This window comes from Pavona decussata, unplaced genomic scaffold, assembly GCF_977016875.1.
Source record: "Pavona decussata unplaced genomic scaffold, jaPavDecu1.1 SCAFFOLD_181, whole genome shotgun sequence".
NCBI classification, from domain to species: Eukaryota; Metazoa; Cnidaria; class Anthozoa; order Scleractinia; family Agariciidae; genus Pavona; species Pavona decussata.
Genome location: NW_028145591.1, coordinates 552,501 through 571,750, shown reverse-complemented (window position 1 = coordinate 571,750; position 19,250 = coordinate 552,501). Strand labels below are relative to the sequence as shown.

Sequence of the window (19,250 nt, the reverse complement as noted above, 5' to 3'; positions counted from 1 at the left end):
GGGTGAGGAAGGTTACAGATTCCCAGAATACCAAGCGTTCGTTTTCCCTCAACATGGCGGCCATGGAAGGTGAACATCGTGTGGACAATGAAATGGAAACAAAGAACGAAACATCAAAGGAAGATGAACCCCAACAGATTGCTTTGACTTTAGAAAGTATCCTTTTTTTCCTGTTTTATTGACGTCTTATTCATAGCCATCTTGGCTACTTTCCTTTTTTGTAGGTGTCTGCGCTTGTACGTAAGCTCAATTCAATTCATATTCACATAATTTATACACTAGATCAGGCTTTAAGCCCTGCTAGCATTGAAACTGATCCGTCGAGGATCATAGAGGAAACAAATCTAAGGATGGGGTTTTAAGTATAAACTTAAAACAATATCTTACAGTTAATTTGATAGTTTCTGTGCTACAGATTTACAACAGATCTGTTGTTGGACACGTCAGAACATCGCACAGCTGATTATAAACACACGAACACCTAGGCTTTAAACATCGTAAGGGCTTAAAAATTTATTGTTTTGCTGGTAAACATTTTTGCGTGGGTTTATAAAGTGAGACTATACTTTAATCCAGTTAATACAGTAAGAGTTTCACTGAATTGACCTATTGCTGTGTAGAAGTGCTTGAAACCTGTTCATTTAGTGTTTTTTGGTTTTGATATTTTATCTGAAATTTTATGGATGTGTAGTTAAAATTTTCTCTCTTTAATACTTAAATAATCTGTGTGCAGGTAACATCACAAAACTATTGGACCATATATAAGGGGGTTAGTTTCTAACAAAAATGTGGTGCTGTGTCAGTGGGGAGTAGAAACAAATGTCTGGTTTGTCAACAGAGTTTTAAAACAGCTAAAGGTAAATTGGTTACCGTAAAGAAATTTGAGTGCTGATGTTTCGAGCGTTAGCCCTTCATCAGAACAAATTGATTCGCTCTGATGAAGGGCTAATGCTCGAAACGTCAACACTTGAATCTCTTTACGGTGGCCAATTTACCTTTAGTTATTCCTCGCGAAGCGAGGGCCGAAGGCCCGAGCGTAGCGAGGTTAATAAATTTGTCGGGCCGAAGGCCCGCCGAAGGCCGCGCTCGGGAGCTAAGCCGTGAAAATTCGAGCCGAACATATATTTATATATATGTATGTATGTATGTATGTTTATATATTTCCGTGAAGGTGTCCGCATATTGCCTAGCAACGGTGAAAAACAAAGTATGAATGACGCCAGGTTGTCTGGCGTCGTCTGCAGCAAAATTTGCATACATCGGGAAAGTTTGCGTGTCGGATAAAATGTAATCAATATTCCCTGGATACAGATCAATCTCTCCAGAATCTTTTCCCTTTCTTCCAGAAATCTTTTTTGTGAAAGATTGCATTGAAGAAATTACACGTTTTGTGGCCGCGGTAAAATAATTTTCCGTGGGAAATAAATTCATCGATGCACGCCCGTTGTACATTTCATCTCGTCAGAAATAGATTTTTAACCGCAAACCGCAAACTAGCCTGTGGAACTACGAAAAGACCATGCTCATCAAAATAGTTGCTATGTTCACAAAACCTTTTAATCTCCTCATTCGATGCTACAATACGAGTAAAGAGGGCTTTCCACCCAGCCCCAGCCTCGCGAGGTTTTGCGAGTCACGTATTTCTAGTTAACTCTGTTAATGAACCAAACATTGATATTGGCAGCCATGTTGGATGGTGCAATCAAAACAAGCCAAAGCAACATAAATCACCCTCTGAGTCTGTCAAATTACAGAAACAAATTGCAAGATAATTTGGCATCAAAATGCTTCTTACCTCAGGGGAGCAGGGATGGTGCTGTGGTGAGAGCACTCGTCTCCCACCAGTGTGGCCTAAGTTCGATTCCTGGAGTTGATGCTGTATGTGGGTTGAGTTTGTTGTTGGTTTTCATCCCTGCTCCAAGGAATTTTTCCCTGGGTACTCCCATTTTCCTCCCTCCACAAAAACCAACATTCCAAATTCCAATTTGACCTGGAAACAATGGATGAAAGGGCCACTCTGTGGAAGCCAATGAAATTCCCATTTATTTTTATAATTATAAATTTTTTATTAACAATAATAACTGTGTACTTTGACTATTTTGACTTCAAACATTATGTCTTGATGAGTGTCAGAAGGAAATTCTGTTCTTTGACTGTGAATTTGGTGAATTATTTTTGTTCAAGCAAAGCGCACGGATATGTGGATGAGTTATGCTTGTTACGAGAGCATCATTGTTATTATTTATTGAAAAGTATTTGTTGATGATTAAAAATTACATGAATATAAATAGACACATTTGAAATCTAAAAGGCCTGTGTTAAGTTTAGCTTTTCCCAGGGAATGAAAACTTTCCTTCCAAATGACTTTTGCTTAACTTGTGGTTCAAATTAAGTTCTTCCAATCATTAAAGATGCACAAGGACAGCATGGACTTCGGCATGGAGATTACCAAAGATACAGGTACTCAGTTCCTTGGTTCTTAAAAACACTGTTATATTGGCTGTACTTCACAGCCCAGTCATTTGAAATAGATAAGGTTAACTTACATCAGTAAACCTAGGATTAAAAGTTCCACTCTTAATTTTTAGTGACTGTTTGAAACAAAGAGAATTCCATTGCTGAAAGTGTTTGTATTTGTAGCAGTGATAGAGAGGTACAAAGACCGTTTTGGGTTTGAAACTAGCAGTTGGGTCTGTTTTGGAGTTGGATACATTTTACAGGGACTTTTTAGGGTCTTATTCATGGAAGAATGGACCTCTTTGATAATGTGTTGGGCTTTAGACTTTTTGGAGGTCCATTTTAGAACAACAGGACTCTTTCTGGCAATTCTGGGTCTATCAACCTGGACTCATTTGCAGTTGGGGTCCTTCAAGTACCCACTACCCAAGCAGATCCTTGAATACTTGTGCTTGTTTTTGTTGTTGTTCAAATTTTTTTGGCTTAAAATTTTTCAAACCAGTTTGATTTAAATTTCCCTTTGTCTTAATTTATGGTAATGAATACTGTGCAAAGGAAAACAAAAATTAAACTGGTTTGAAAATTGTTACACCACAACATACATCTGTGGAATTATAGTAGATGGCCTTTATACTAATACTTTGAACTCTATTCTTTGAGGTTACCTGTAAAAACAATGTTTTATTCACCATTAGACAAGTCTTTAACTAGCTATCTATATTTGTAGACAATACTGTCAACGGAGGTTGAGAAGGCTGTACAAGACTATGCATTTTCAACATGGATCTCGACATACCTTTAAAGCAAAGAAGGTGACACAGGACTTGCTCAAAGATGTCAAGTAAGGCTGACTTATTGCTTATACCTCAAGACCAGTTTTCTAGCGAGGAAATTTACAATTATGTGCATGCATGTACATCATTAAATTCTACAAAAACTTTAAATTCAGTAAAGATGAAAAATTAATATCTATTTTTTGTGCTACATTTGTTGCAAACTTGCAGTTGACCAGTCTCATGTCTGTACACAATCATTCTCTCCAAACAAAACTTTTGAAGATATCATGCAAGTCACTGACATGATATCCTAACAGTATTATGGACAGTTTGTAAACTTCATGGGACAATCCTGGCTTTTGATATGAGAAATCACAAACCAAGTTCCCAAAGTAGTATATAGGGAACATGGCAGAAATTCTAACCAAAGTCGGTTTCTTTTGAGCACGCAGACAAACAATATTTTTGTAACCATCTTCAGTTGCATAGTAGAGACCAGGTTTAGATAACCTCTATTTTGAGTACAACTATGAATATGAGATTTGACTTCAAGTTTTAACCCTTTAACCCCTAATATCAAGAAAGAAATTCTCTGATCTTGTCCCCATACTTTTCTTATAAAAGTACTGGGGAGGCGGTTATTAAAATTTCACGTAAATGCACCTTGGGTGATCATATCCTTAATTCTCATGACCTCAGGGGTTGAATACGCACTGATATTACCAGGAGAAATTTGATACTGATCACTGTTAGGGCTAAAAGTGTTAAGAGAAGTACTAAGAAGAGATACAGTATATCCCAGAAAGCTTCATTTTACTCCTTGTGAGTGACGAACTTGACAAAGTTGTTTTGAATGATGATAGCTAAGCCCTTTCATGATCCCCAGAAAGTCAAGATCACCTAATATGTTTCAAGGACTTGTTTTCACCACCATGCTGTTGTGACAAAAACTTGTAGTAAAATGGTGACAGCTATCTCATTTTCCTGCCAAAATGAGACTGTCTCACTCTTGTCCTCTTCCTCTACAGGATAAACTTGTAGTTGTACTCTTACTTCTACAAGAATCTAAAGGTGTCTAAAAAATGACTGATGGGTGCCTGCAGGGATATCCAGGTGTCTCCACTGTGGTTAGCCAGCCCCCAGAAATTGACTGCTACTTTGCTGGCAAAGTTTTGCATCCTCACCATGAGCCCAACTAGACCAGGCACTCAACACACTGACGTCCATACAGTACTGTAGTAATCTATATGGATGGTGTGCTGATAGTCATGGGTTGGACACTTATTGGAGCTTCATATTTTTCTTTCTTCTCTTCTTATGACATGCTGTACATTATACAAAGTCCTTGTATGTTTCTCATGACCTCACTTACAGTTGACCATCTTCCTTTTCCACAAGGTATTTACATATTCCTCTAATGGATGCAGAGAGAGCATGGAGCCATGCCATGGAGTTAAAACTCTTGGCCAACACTGAACTACGCAAAAAGTTTCACTACATCAGAAGGTTACGTAAGGCTGCAAGCCATGCAGGTCAACTGGAAGAGCTGTGTTATGCTGAAGCATGTGATGCAAGGACCAAACTAGAGGCCCAGGTATCCATTTATCACATTAATTACACACTTTATTGTTAAGGCAAAAATTATTGGAATAAAGAGTGTTGTAGATGTTAGGATAGATGGCCAAGCAAAAAGGCTGAGAGCAGAAATATTGCCCTGTACTTTTTGCTGGTTTTGCCCGTCAGTTTTGAAAAAAAAAAAAGTCTTTACAAAAGGCACAATTTGGGTGGTATTAAAAGTCCTTTGTGAGTAAAGAGAAAGACAGTAAAGCATCATGTATTGTAAGGGGAAAAAAACCTACTCTCATCCATAAAATGTTGCTAATTTTTAATTTTTTTAAACAGGCATATGCTTCCTTTATGAAGGGCAGTGTCAGCTTTGAGCTGCAGAACTGGAAAGAAGCTCTTGAGTTGTTTCGCCAAGCTAAGTAAGCCATTTAATTTATTCATTGTCATTTTACCTTAACAGACTATGTGCTTTAAATAAAGTGTAAAAAATGAACTAGATATATGGCATCTTATTTTGTGGATTCTTCACATGACACAGGACAATCTATGAGAAGTTAGCTGGTGCATTTTCTGAGGAGCAGCGTGGCATGTATTTACAGAGGGTTGAAGAGATTACACCCAACATAAGTTACTGTGCATACAATCTTAAAGAGGGAACCACAGATATCAATGATCTAATGCAACTGAGATTGAGTGCCACTGCTGCGGGAGGAACACATGATCCAGTGCTAACAGCCAAGATTGATGTAAGTTGAATGTTTTTAAACTGGGAATGTCCCTAGAACCTCGACATCCCATTAGCAATGACCTAAAACATCAATCCTTGGTACATGTAGTTACAGTACTTACAGGTCAGACCACAGGAGGTGTAAAACTTTGCATTTCTATTCCATAGTAGTTAGAGGCTTAGTGTGTGCAATAGCATGCCATATTTAACTGATAATACCATAACATTTTGTAGTAGCCACAGGAGAAATTCCCCCCCCCCCCCCAAAAAAAAAAAAAAAAAAACATGGTGATGAACCTGCTTTAGATCCATTTTTTTCTTCAAATATTTATTTGACTTTGGATGTGTTGACTTAATAGTGTTTATTATTTATTGGCGGAGATTTGAACCAGGTACTAGACCTCGATAAAGATAAAAAAAGCTGTAGTGGGCTGGTATGTAAAAATCTATCTATCTCATCTACCTGTATCAGTTTTTTAAGTTGGTATGGAGCTTTACATTATTGTGTCCATGCGTTGTGGCAGCCAGGCCCAGTCTCCCCAAGTTGAAACCTTACAAAAATTATACAGATGACTGTTTAGATGTTCCAGAGTGATCATTGTATAAAATATTGTCTGTGATAAACAGAAACACAGTGCTGTCATGTTTTTTTCTTATTTAGGAAGTCATTGCTCAAACCCGAGATAAGGAAGCTGCTGGCATGACAGAAGTAAGCTGGCGTGGCCACACTGTACCAGTGAAGAATGAGAAAGTACGGTCATTCATATTGCATGCACAGCAAAGTGCCAGAGAATTGGACAGAGCTGAGACACTGGACAGCAAGCTGACTTTGTATGATAATTTACTGATGGAATGTAAAGATGCACTGCAAGCTATCAAGGATGAGTTAAAGGGAGACACAGTGAGTGCTGTTGATTGTGTAAAAATATTCTGTCTATGGATACTAAAAGGAGCAGTACGTGTCACCTATTTTTAGTGTCACTTTGAATAGTGATGAAACATATATATTAGTTTCAAAAACGTTAAAATAATGATACAATATTATTTTTGTTACAAAATAACCCTCCTAGTGCACAGAAACTATCAATCATTTCTGTCTGTGGATGGCTAGGATGGAAATGGATTGCAGCTTGAAAAAATGGCCAATTTTGTCAAATTCCCCTTGTGTATTTTAAGCTACTTCCTCAGAGAAATCATTTCATATTTCCCTCCTGGTTCTCTAACAGGGATTTCACACTAAAGAAGGGGTTCTTTTTCAAATATTTCAGTAGCTTTGGCCAGCAAAATCTCTGTGACAGTGCCCCTTTAAATCTTCTTGCGTGCTTGTCAGTTTGCTAGATATGCCTGGTTTACAGTTAATCCGTTGCTTACCTGGAGACAGGCTGCCCCACTGATGCACAGGGTGTCCCCTACCCTTGCCCTACCCTCAACGTTTCCTGTACGTGTTTCCAATCTTTCTGACTTCATACCCACCCCCCCCCCCACCCCCCCCAAAAAAAAATTGCCTTGTCTTGTATCAAAGGCAAGGGTCCTAATTTGTTTGCTTGTTGGAATGCCTCTCTTTTTAATAGCATGGTGTGGCACTAATTAAAAGTAGTTTTTCTTTAGTAATTTAGCATATTCACTTTATGTGATTTGGTTTCAGGGCTCTGGCAAGACCCGTTCTCAAAAGACTGAGGCACAAATTGGAAACATGCAATTCCTTCATATTTACATCACATACATTCGGCTGAGTAAAACTGTTGAAAGGAACTTGCTTATGGCTGAGTCCATGAAGAGCAATTTGCCAGCTGTTCTGCAGAATTCTGTAGAGGAAGTGACTGCCGAATCGGGCTCTGCAGCCAAAAAGATTTCTAAACCTGAGGACCTTGTGCGAATATATGACATAATTTTACAGGTAATATATCATTGCAAATCTGTAAGAATCCAAGTAGGCAAATCAGTTCAGTTCAGTTTCAGTTTATTAATTTGCCTCACATGTTCATGTACACACACACAAAATACAATTATATTAACAAACAAGGCAAGATGGCTTATGTAAAAGACTACCTTGGACAATTCTGATGTTAAAAATAACTTGATAAGTCTGTCATAGACAGGAGTATTTATCTCAAATAAATATTTCTAATATTCATGGCTATGCAGTGGGCACTTTTTGACTACCCATACTACTACTTTTGGAAGAAATGTGTTGGTATGTTTTAAGCCCAGTGATTAAATGAGAGTATGTATTTTATTTTGTGGCAAGCATCCTGCATGTTGCTGGGATTTGATCTTGCAGGATGTTTGTCACACCAAGCTAGTTAAATGGCATAGCTCCAAAAAAAACAAAAATCAAAACAGTGATAGAGCATCTGGTGACAGAATTTCGTAGTTGCGACTCCTGTTTGGAGAACTCAAACATTGATTTTTTTTTTTCAGAGTAAGACTGTCTCACTGCAATCTTAGACAACTCACACTAACCCGTCTCTTGGTCTATATTTTATCTTATAGAATCTGTCTGACATGGCTGATTTACCTGGGATGGACGAAGACTTGACTTTCTCCAAAGAGATAGCTGCTAAGATGCTGCAATACAAAGCCCTAAGGTACAGCAGTACTTCCCGTTTGCAATTTCGATTAAATTTATTGATTAAGTCTGCATGCAAAATTTATCAAATTTCTACACTGTGCCTTTTTGTTTATTTTGTTTTCATTACAACATAGAAATGTAATTTTGTTTGCTTTTTTTCTTTTTTAAGGTGCTTGTTTGTAGCGCATTCTTTTCTGTTGGCCAAGAAGTGGTGTGAAGCAGCGTCATTGTATAACCGTGTTCTAAGTCATTCAACTTCTGCTGTCACACATTTCCAAGAAATAGACTCCCCTCAAACACAGGTATGAGTATGTTTTATTCTTGTGACTTCCAATAGAGGCAACTAAAGGGTGCCTTTTCAAACAACAACAGCAGTGAATAAAAATTTCAAACTGGTTTCAATTGTTTGTCCGGACTCCAAGCTAACGTTATTCCTCTAAACTCACTGAGAGTGATCTGGGGGCTTGCCAGCCAAAGCTAATACCACGAACAAGTGCATGTGAGAAACAGCTTGTTGATTACAATTTGCTGTAGTTCTTAAAATAAGAATGTTTGTTAAATAGAGTTTAATGAACAAGCAGTAGTGCTTTGTCAAGTTTAAAACATGGGAAGCAGACAAGTGTTTTAAACTTGACAAAGCTTGAACTGCGATTCATGCTGCAGGGATTTAGAGGTGACATGAACGCATTAAATGAATGAATGAATGGGCACTCTTGGAATTTACTGATGCATTACAGTTTTATCTGTCCTCATACACTGTATCTATTAGACAATCCTCTCATTATATTCTCAAGCCAATTATTTTGCTCTAATCAAGGTAATAAACAGTCTCCAGGAACTGATATCCCTGGCCAGAGGATTCAAATGCTCTGCTCATGCCTCATATATCTTAGGTGAGTGGCATGTACTGTGTACAAAAACTGCTAGGGAGAGAAGTGACATTGGCAGTACAACTAACATTTTACTTTTCGTTAATGGTGCAGCTATGGAAAGTTCGTGTTTCTGCCAGTCCGTGTTACTTTGTGATGGTGTTATTAATGATATGGATACTGTAAGATGATTTATTAGCTTGAATTGTTTACTGTGTATTTTCTTTTGAAACATCCATTTAGGGACCATTCTATATGTATCCGAGGGGTGGATGGGTGAGAAATTAGAAAACTTTCTTGTTTTTTCAAGACCCTGCTATTTTATTATGGAAATGTTCCAATGCCCCCCCCCCCCCCCTCCCCACAGCACTATAAATGTTCTATGAACTGTGTAGTGGTGATATTATAGTATGGATGCACACTGTTTTTCATGGGTGCTTTGTGGTGTAGTGGTTGGCACATTGAGGGAGCTCACATTGGACTTCAACCTAAATGTTAGTGGCTTGAGGTCTGGTCTCTACCCTGACATTATTTCCTTAGACAACAAACTTTGCACCATGTTGTTTGTTTTCACCCAGGTGTATAAATTAGTATTGATGACAAAATGCTGGGGGTAACGGTAACCTTGTAATGCTCTCAGTTGTTTCATGCTGAAGAAACCTGACCCTGGGAACTAAACCATTTTTCAAAGTTCCTGCTCCTCTGCCACTACATGTAGTGGTTGTAAGCTTAGCCCATCATCAAACGTGTCACCGACCCGAGCTCTTAATTCTCTCTTAACTTCATCTTCCAAGGCACGCTGTGGCTGTTATGATTTTCAGGACGTGATTGAGACTGATTAAAGCCCTGTGGTTAACCATTGCATGTCTCAAAGGTTGTTTCGATGTTATGATAGTTGTGGCTTTCGGCAGTTTAAATTTTTGTCTTTTATTTTAAATTTGAGCTGTTGCAGTGTCTGTTTTGTAACTGTGCTTGCCGTAGAATCTTTTGGGGACTCTGCACTCGCCAGTTCACAAACTGAAGAGGACTGTATCTTTCCTTTTCTGAAGTTTTATTCTAACATTCCAACGATCTGACAATCTCCAATATCTGATCTACAGTTCACCATCTTCTATTGCGATTCACAAGTCCGTTTTTAATTCGTTCTGGCTATATCTGATCTTACATTGCAATTATTGTACTAAGATTTACTCAGTTCTATTTGCTTGACCTGTACCTTTCCTACAATCACGAGCACAGTAAAATCTGAAGCCTACACTATTGTAATGCACCTATTAGTAAATTTAATTCTTATTACACAATTGCACATGTTTCTTTTCCTAATATAGCTTAATAGATGCATGCAGTTGCATCATTGTCATGCAGTACATTAACATCGGACTTCACCGGTTTACAATTGTGCAATCTGTTTTGTCGCTAACTTAATCTTATTCGCATTACATGTGATATATTTCGTGACATTATTCATTCAGTTAATTTTCTAGTTAATATTTTATCATGCAATATTTTAAGTCACACACAACAGTTTTTTTCCTGACAGTACTTTTTTTATGCTGTGTAAGGCATTTTAGGCTCGGTTTGTCTTTGCTCATTTTTATGTGTGATGGCTTTGACAACCTCTCTTGTTGAGGTCTATGTAACAACAACATGTGAATCATAGTTTGGACCATGTAATTAGTCTTATCCTGTAATGTTTGTAGATCTAGTTGCTGTTGATCCACTGGTTCAGTTGTAGAGCTAGAGTTCCAATGTTGTTCAGTTACAGTTGCATTACTGTAATAAGTTTATTTTAGGATCTCAATAGCATTTTAAATAATCCTCTATTCAAGAAATGGCAATACCAAATAAATACTGGTGTTATGTACACTTCTTTCCTCTCTTTAACATTTCAAGGACCCCCTCCTCAACTCAGCAAGTACTGCAGGACCACCCTCACTTTTAGCAAAGGGATTGGCAAAAATTTCAAGCCCCGCCCCCATTTTCTCACCCATCCCTCCCTCCGATAAATAGTGATTATTCCCTTAGTGTCATATTAATGAAAACTTAATCTCTTCTTGACAGAGAGAGAAGTTGTTGCAGATGAAATGGGTGATATGTCTTTGAATGAGAAGGTATGATACATCATTCCATATATTTACTTTAATAACTTAAGCATTTAAGGTCCCAGAGCATTTCCTCCCTTGAAATCCTGCCTCATGATGCCTGGTACTGATGCCTATTTTCCTTTCCATCCGCTCTTTCATTGCTAATCTATTTCCCTAAATACAATTGCTCCTTCTGAAGATTCAACGTTTGTGTTCAGTTAATGTCAGAGAAGACTTAGAGTAGATGCCTTTTGCGGCTCTTGTGTCAGTTGTTATATTCTTACAGTGGTGATGTCCTTAGGCCTGTTGGCATAACAGCGTTAAGATGGCAAATATCTACAATTTGAAGCAAATAGCTTATTTATACAATTGTGCTTCTGTTGCTGCCCAGTAAAGCCGTTGATAGTCTCAGCACATAGGGAATGAAAGAGAATCCGAGTGTGTTCATTGTGTCAATTTATTTAGACAAACGACAAAAGCTGTTGGAAAAAAGTTATATTTCTGTACGAACTATACCATCATCAGACTAAAAATATGCATACAAGGTAATATTAGTCTGATGATGGTATAGTTCGTACAGAAATATAACTTGTTTCTAACTTAGTTTTTGTCATTTGTTGACAATGAACATACTGGGATTACCTTTTATTCTCTAAGTAAAGGCTATATTTGCAGAATTCTCTCAGCACTGCTTACGGCACAAAATGTTGGATATACTTTATTGTGTTTGGATGAAAATCGAGATTTGCGTGACTTACCCTTCTTTTGATTCTGTTTTTGACCTTTTAGCCTTTGAGTGCCCGTTTGGATCACTATGTAACTGACGCGTCCCTCACAAGCAAGGCACCTCAAGTCACTGCATTCCCACCTGAGTTTGAACCAGTTCCCTGCAAGCCTCTGTTTTTTGACTTGGCTCTCAACCAGGTTCAGTTTCCTTCTCTGGCCCACAGAGTGGAGGAGAAAAAAGCGGCCGGCTTAGCTGGTTATTTCAAGGGTTGGCTGTGGGGATCTGGCAGCTAAAAACATCAATGAAAAGTAATAAAAGATAAACTTAATTTCCTGCCAAAAAATGCTTTGTTGTTGTTGTTGTTTTTTTTTGGTCACAAGGTTCCTCCCAGAAAATAAGCCCACCGAGCCTCGGACGCAAACGATCATAGGTCCTGCCCATCAGCGAAAAAGGGTTAATGGTATATCATCTATGTTAGAATGCCATGGATGCATTGGTATTGTTTAGATAATTAGACGCTGCATGTATGTATACCGTATGACTATACCTAAACTTCATCGACTTTCATATACCCTCACCAACCTTCATATACGTTAAAATAACTCAAGCCACCTCCTTTGCAGGGGGCGGATGAACACAGGCTACCAGAATCTACTGCTACCCTGCCCCCTCCACTCATTCCCCCCTCATTTGCCTCTACCGGTATTCAGCTTTACTTGTCTTGTTTTGCCTCCAATTACCTTACTTCACTCTCCTTCATCTATCTCTTCGCACCTTCACTCTCCTTCATTTGCCTCTAGTCACGTTTTCAAATTGTTCGAGCTCAGATTCAGATTCACCGGAGTTTCTGTACGTGGCCTTGAAATCCTTCAGCAAACCAATGCTCCGATGTTTTATCTGCTGCTTTGCGCTTCGTTTACAATAAAATCCCATGATTATGGGCAAGATTTCCATTTTCATCACAAAATGAAATACGACTCAGCGGATAAAACATTGGAGCAACGTTTCCTGAAGGAATTCATGCCACACGCAAAAACTCCAAGAAATCTGAGCTAAAACAACAAAAAGCAATCAAATTTATCCTTGGTTTAAATTTTATCTTGCTATTGTTCTTGGGTATGGTAATGTGCGATGGGTTTGAAACAATGGAAAATAAAATTTAAATTGAACCACAACATATACGTCCTTGTCCGCTGAAGAGTGAAGAAACAAAGCCCCTGAACTTTAGTTATAAAACGAACACAAAGTCTGCTGGTCACTTTTTACAAACTCCATCGAGTTTAGTTTGTTTGTTGCCCGATCAAGTACGACAGCATGTCTGTCTTTTCAACATATTCTCGATTTCAAATAAGAGAAGACTTCTATACTAGATGCGTAAAAACCAGAGTTACCACCACGGGGTGCACGATATCATTCGCGCGTATGACGAAATTCAAATCAAACAAGACATGTGCTTGCACACATGACGTAATTCAAGATGGCGCTGAAATGGTACACGAACAACGAGAACGAGCAAATGTGTCACCGCCTGGGAACACAGGGCACCCAAGACTTTGCCAGATTAGGTTGCGTTCCCCTATCGTCGAACCCAACAAATGCGCTAAAAAGGTCTAGAGTTCCTTTTCAGGTTGCCCAATGCTAAGAAAATAAGTAAAAACTATAATTTTTGTTGAAAACTCAGTAATATGTGGAAATTCTAGTCCTTCCCAAATTAATCCTTTTTGAGATGCGCTTTAGAAATTAGGGTGAAACTTACTCAAGTCGTCCCCAAGGTAAGCTCCTTATGAGATATACGATTGCTTGCTGAATTCTCAGAAAACAAGAATGAGAGCCAAGTCGCTGCTAAGCTAAGCTGCTTGTGAGATAAACATACAAATCTATTGAGCAACGAGCCTGAAAACAGGTCCCGCAAAAACTGCAAGAAAATGGCCGCTCATAAAGTCTTGCTAGCTGCGTTTTTAGTGGTGTGCCTGTTTCCACGTGGGTAGGCAGTATTTTTCGAGGTCTCTTCTTTTAACTCTTCTTAATGGTAAACATTACAACAACAACAACAACAAAAAAAAAAAAAAAAGGAAGAAAAGGCTGCCATACAGAGGATTTTTCGTGAAAACTCGACGACCTCTTGTCTAACAAATTTGAATAAGCTAGAAGAAACTCTAGGTACAATTGTTAAGGACGCGGAAGGATTAAAGCAAAATCAAAATTCAGGAGGTTCGTAGCAGAGAAATGAGGATAAAGCAGACCAAACCTAGTATCAATATGATTTTCTTAGTTCTGTCAACAACGTGGTGTAAATCCTTATTTAAGAATTTAGAGCCGAGAAATATATAGCTATGAAAAATAATACAGTCAGGAAATAAACTCCAGGTTAGATGGCAGCCCCATGTAAACAGCGGATTAGAAACGAGAAAACATGTAAAACATGAGAAAACATGTAAAACTATAAAAAACGGTGTTGTTAACGATATTGTATCATGAAACTCATTAAGGTTGAGATTTAAGTGGACAAATTTATGCTAAAAATGCTTTTAGCTTCTACTTTGGTCTCGTAAACACAAAACCAAACTCATGAAAATTTGGATGTGGTTTCTTCGCGAAACCATTCACAAAGTGTACAAATTACCTTCAAGTTTCCAGATCCAAAACGACGTTGCAATAACAATGCCGTTCCAATATAAAATTATCCACAACATTCTTGCAACCAAAGTAAGTCTTTTTAGAGACAAAATTTGTGACAACAATGTATGCCCTCAATGTTTAACTGGTATACGCTCCTTGGATCTCATGTTTTTACGCTGCTCTTCCGCTCTAGCCTTTTGGAAGACTTTTCAAAGCTGGTGGGCCGAAAAACCGGAACCGATCCCTCACATTATCAAATACATGCAGTACGAACCTATAGGGATTTTTGACGATGTAGAAAATACAGATATTCTTTAAAATACGCGCTTCTTATTGCCAAATTTTCGATATACTGCTGCTGTATTAACGTAGCCTGTGTGACAGGCGCTAGAATAGGGAAGGGAGAAGAGGATTAGGGTGCGCGCGTGCGTTGCCAGCGTGGTTGTCCTGGTGATGTAGTAGTGCGGGGGGACGTGGATTCAAATACCGTTTAGGACGAATTTTCTTTCAAACATTTATTCTGTAGAAATATGAGTTGAGTTAGTTTGGGAACAGAAATCAACAAAACTAAGGAAATGATTGTAAATGTGGTTCACTCAGGAACTGAACCCGAGTCTCCAGATTACCGATCGGATGCCTTAACCACTCGCTTAGGATAGTGATCCTAAGGAAACGACGCAATCAGTTGCTAAATAATTCCCTCTTCTTCCTTACTGACTAGAAATTAATTTGGCCCCTTGAAAAGTAGCCAATCAGAATAAAAGGCATCAATATAAGGGAGTTTAAGCAACTACTAACGGTGACGGCAACGAGTACGTCACAAACAATAGGCTTTAATGGGCAAAACAATGACCCTACAAGTGCGTTGGAAATTTTGGTACACTTCTTCGCCGTCCTCGGCAATACAACAACGTGAAATGACCAAATTCATGGTTTTGTAGAGACGTGAGTACTCGACGGTGAATTTTTCATTCTCTGTCTTAAGAAATGAACGCTTTTCTTCCTTTTTTTTCCTGGATAGTTTTGTCATATTTTACAAGTTGAGGGAGTTTTGGAATAATCGCAAAATAGTACAAGTGACGTTTTCGTTTCCGTTGCAGCTGCTTAAACTCCCTATTATTAATTTATCCTTTTTCAGCTAAATTTATCCACTGAAGTTCTGTGTTGTCAAGGTCATCGAAACTTGTTTTATTGGCCGGCCTCGACTGTCGAGTCTGATGGTGAATATTCGGCATGAACTTGGAAATATTGCGAAACACCTTCGACTCCGCCGATAACTTTATTATTTATCTCAAACCTATTTTTGCTGGCCCCCTGGTGTGAAACTCAGCTGCACTCAAAAGTTGCATTAGAATGACCTTTATTTTGAGAATAATTTACCTTTACAACAATGGAGAAACTCAAGAAAATACTTGTTCTCGTGTACAGCAAAGAAAACAAAAAAATGACGGTAACATGTATTTTTACATGCTCGAAATATTACATCGTTTCGTTTCTTTTCTTCTCTTTTTCGGTCGAAATAACCTCGTTTCTGGGTTAGTAAGTAAACACATAAAGTTACCGCAAGTTATTGAGCGTTTATGGACTTAATGTTCACAAACCTGGGACTCGACAGTCGAGGCCGGCCAATAAAATAAGTTTCGATGACCTTGACGACACAGAACTTCAGTGGATAAATTTAGCTGAAAAAGGAAAAATTAGTAATAGGGAGTTTAAGGACCAGTTTAAGCAGCTGCAACGGAAACGAAATGTTCATAGGCCCTCTGTCAGTTTAAGATGTCTAATAAATTCTTAATTTCATCGCCTTTTAGATATCCTGTTCCAGAGTTTCTCATCACTAACAGCGCAAGTTCAACGTCGTCTTTCCAATTGTCAAGAATGTTATTTTTAAATTTTTCTTTTACATCTTCCATTTTACTGGCAATCAGTTCTTCTTCTGTGCAGGCCGAAAAATTATCAACGTTGAGTTGTTCAGAAGAAGCCCACCCAAAAGTCGCCGTTGCTCCCAGGGAAGTTGCGGAACTCCGCCGTCTTGTTTCCTGATTCGAATCGACGCGCCTTTTTAGTCCATCATACCGCAAATCCTTCAGATAGTTTTCCATTTTTCTGTGTCTGATTTCAAACTTTGCATTGCTTGCATCTTCATAATCGCTAGGCTCTTGCTCAGTATCAAGGAGAGCAGCGCTGTCTGTTTTTGTAGCATTGTTCACCTTCTCTACCTTCGTGTCTTGAGTGCTTGGATCTCGTCTTGGGAATCGCGTCCACTTTCTCTGTGTTTGCGGAGTTACAAACTTCAATAGAGCTGATTTTTCTAAGTCAAGAGGTTTCTTTTTGTTGCGATTGTCAGTGTCATCCGCTTTCGGTACTTTAGCCTTCTTTTTAGGATCGGTTAAACGCCAGTCTGAAAACTTATCATTTACCAATTCGTCTAAGAAAGCCTCGGTGTCATCCCCATGAAAACGATCCAGCATATTACCCAGCTTACTCGTATCGACCGACATGATATAAGCAAAGAAAAACTTAAGGACTTATTGCACCCCTCAGTTACTGTTGGTCTAGAATGTTCCGGTAATGACAGCTGCTTTTAACTGTCACTTAGAACCAATGACATGTTTATAGGAATATAGAGATTGATCAGTTGTGATCAGAAGAGGAATGACTCATTCATGCACCTTTGCAAACGTCACGAGTTCGAATCCCGTTGGAGCGTGATACAAATGTCGTTTATCTATATTGATGAATCAATGAATAACTAGAACTGAACTTTGGTCAAGTGTCAGAGTATTTAGCTTGTAGGCACTATACTAATTGAGGACACTATTACATTGCCACGCGCCTTACCGTGGCCACCCAACAAACTTTTTTTTTTACAAGTATAGCCATAAAATACAAAACGACATGTTTTCAATAATTCGTTGTTGCGTCACTTGCCTGTTGGACTTAGCAAGGACGCGTGATCGTCAATCAAATTCGCGTATCCTGATTGGCTAACTTGTAAAAAAAAGTTTGTTGGGTGGCCACGTTAAGTAGCGTCGCACTGTAAAAACTATCATATTCAATTGAAAATTAAAGGAAGTCGTTCAGAGCCACCTTAAGTTTTCGAAAATTGAAGGTGGTTTTTGAACCTTTTGCCGTACCAGTGATTTATAAACCAATAACACTGCAACCCCACATGGCCATTATGAAGAAAGGGCCCTGTAAGGCAGTACCCTTAGCTAATCCATTAGTACTTTGTGCTTTAAATTCTGCACTAAGAAACAAACACACACATGACGTGGGTTATTCATTTTAATATTGAATTTACATGTACAAGGAAACATTCTAAAACCTCCCACAGAATGAACTTTCACACCCAACATCATCACCCAGAAGTAGCATTGCTGAAAAGTGGTTGCAGTACATGTACCTCAGTTTCTTCATACAGACTGAATGTAGTCACTAATGGCCTATCTTTACTGCATCTTATGTCATGCCCAAAGTGATGAACATGATTTAACAATAAATTGTCACCTTGCATACACTAGTTACATGTAATTTTTTTCAGCAAAGCATAAAAAATTCAAGCATGCAAAAAGTTTTTCTTAGTCAAATTAATAAATTCAAGAAATGCAGTTGCATATTAGATTCCTGCAAAGACAGTCCACAGTATGGGTTGAAATGTTCAGCACGTTCCATGCATTAAAACTTTATTTTTCAATTTCTTTGTTGCTGTGGAGCTGGATAGCCAGGAGGGAGTCCCATTCCACCTCCAGCGCTACCTGGTCCAAGAAGGATCTAATGGAAATAAACAAAACATCATGATTATCAAAGTAGTGTTTTATTTATAATGGCAGAGTAACAGTGAGTTGGCTATTTACAAAGTGTGGCTAAAGATTTGAAGATTTTTGAGACTACCACAAAACAAACCCATTTGGCGGATTACATGTCAGCACCTCTAAAAGCTTGGCCTTGCCTGGAGTTGTTGTCAATTTCTTAAAGCTGTGTGTATTAATATTATTTATCTAGGACACAAGAGGCTTCCCAGTGGTTTATATTCTAAATCCTTAAACCAGATTGGCTGTTGACACGCGCTCTAGCGGTATGAATTTTCCCATCCAGACCTGGTAAACAGCTCTGGCGAAACAGTGGATTTTCCATTTTAAAAATGAAACTTGTCACTCTTTAACTGTTGTAAAATAAAAGAAAAATTCAGTAGAGGAGTAAAGGACTTAAAAGTTTTCCAAAAAGGCAAGTATTCAGTGATTTTAATGAAAAAATTAATTTGCTGGCTAGCTCTACTAAAATTTTCTTTTAGGTACATGCTTCACTTCAAATTACTGTAAATTTCCAAAGGGTCTTGATACTAGCAGGCAAGCCAAAAGTTTTAAGAAAATGACAAAACACTTAAGTTTATAAAACATGTTTCAACAGAGACTTCTGTCATCTTCAGTTAAAGTACCAAGTGTTGTTAGTTGAATTTATAATAAGTAGACAAAAATGTTAATTATGATAAACGTTTCATGTTCATTCTGTTGTCACCGTTTATCATAATTAACATTTTTGTCTACTTATTACAATTTCAACTTACAACACTTTGCATTTTAACTGAAGATGACTGAGGTCTCTGTCGAAACATGTTTTATAAACTTAAATGTTTGGTCGTTTTCTTAAAACTACTGTAAATTTACTGTAAAAACTACCTCTATTAAACCGTCACCTCTTTGTAAATTTATTGTTAAAACTACCTCTATTAAACCGTCACCTCTATTAAGTGGATGCAGACACCTTAAGTCACTTCAAAAGTGTAAATACTTTTTGTTAAAAACATGTATTAAACAGGCATTACCAACAGCTAGCATGTTTCGTCAATTAAC

The 19,250-nt window shown here is 38.1% G+C and overlaps 2 protein-coding genes across 2 annotated transcripts in view; one reads left to right on the top strand and one right to left on the bottom strand.

Moving 5' to 3' along the window:
- Nucleotides 1-13: 13 nt before the first annotated feature.
- LOC146463053 (signal recognition particle subunit SRP68-like) lies at nucleotides 14-12,121 on the top strand. The gene is made up of 13 exons (XM_085084887.1): nucleotides 14-156; nucleotides 2,394-2,460; nucleotides 3,185-3,298; nucleotides 4,632-4,827; nucleotides 5,136-5,218; nucleotides 5,338-5,545; nucleotides 6,188-6,427; nucleotides 7,172-7,423; nucleotides 8,020-8,114; nucleotides 8,268-8,400; nucleotides 8,916-8,991; nucleotides 11,029-11,078; nucleotides 11,841-12,121. Exons 1-13 carry the CDS (start codon nucleotides 54-56, stop codon nucleotides 12,069-12,071), a joined length of 1,848 nt encoding a protein of 615 aa, XP_084941013.1. The 5' UTR covers nucleotides 14-53; the 3' UTR covers nucleotides 12,072-12,121.
- Nucleotides 12,122-17,671: 5,550 nt separating this feature from the next.
- The window catches only part of LOC146463052 (mitochondrial import receptor subunit TOM22 homolog), a 5,891-nt gene continuing 4,312 nt past the window's right edge, over nucleotides 17,672-19,250 (bottom strand). Inside the window, exon 3 of the mRNA XM_085084925.1 lies at nucleotides 17,672-18,171. Within this exon, the coding sequence (XP_084941051.1) occupies nucleotides 18,091-18,171 (81 nt within the window). The 3' untranslated portion in view covers nucleotides 17,672-18,090. The remainder of the gene's footprint in view (nucleotides 18,172-19,250) is intronic.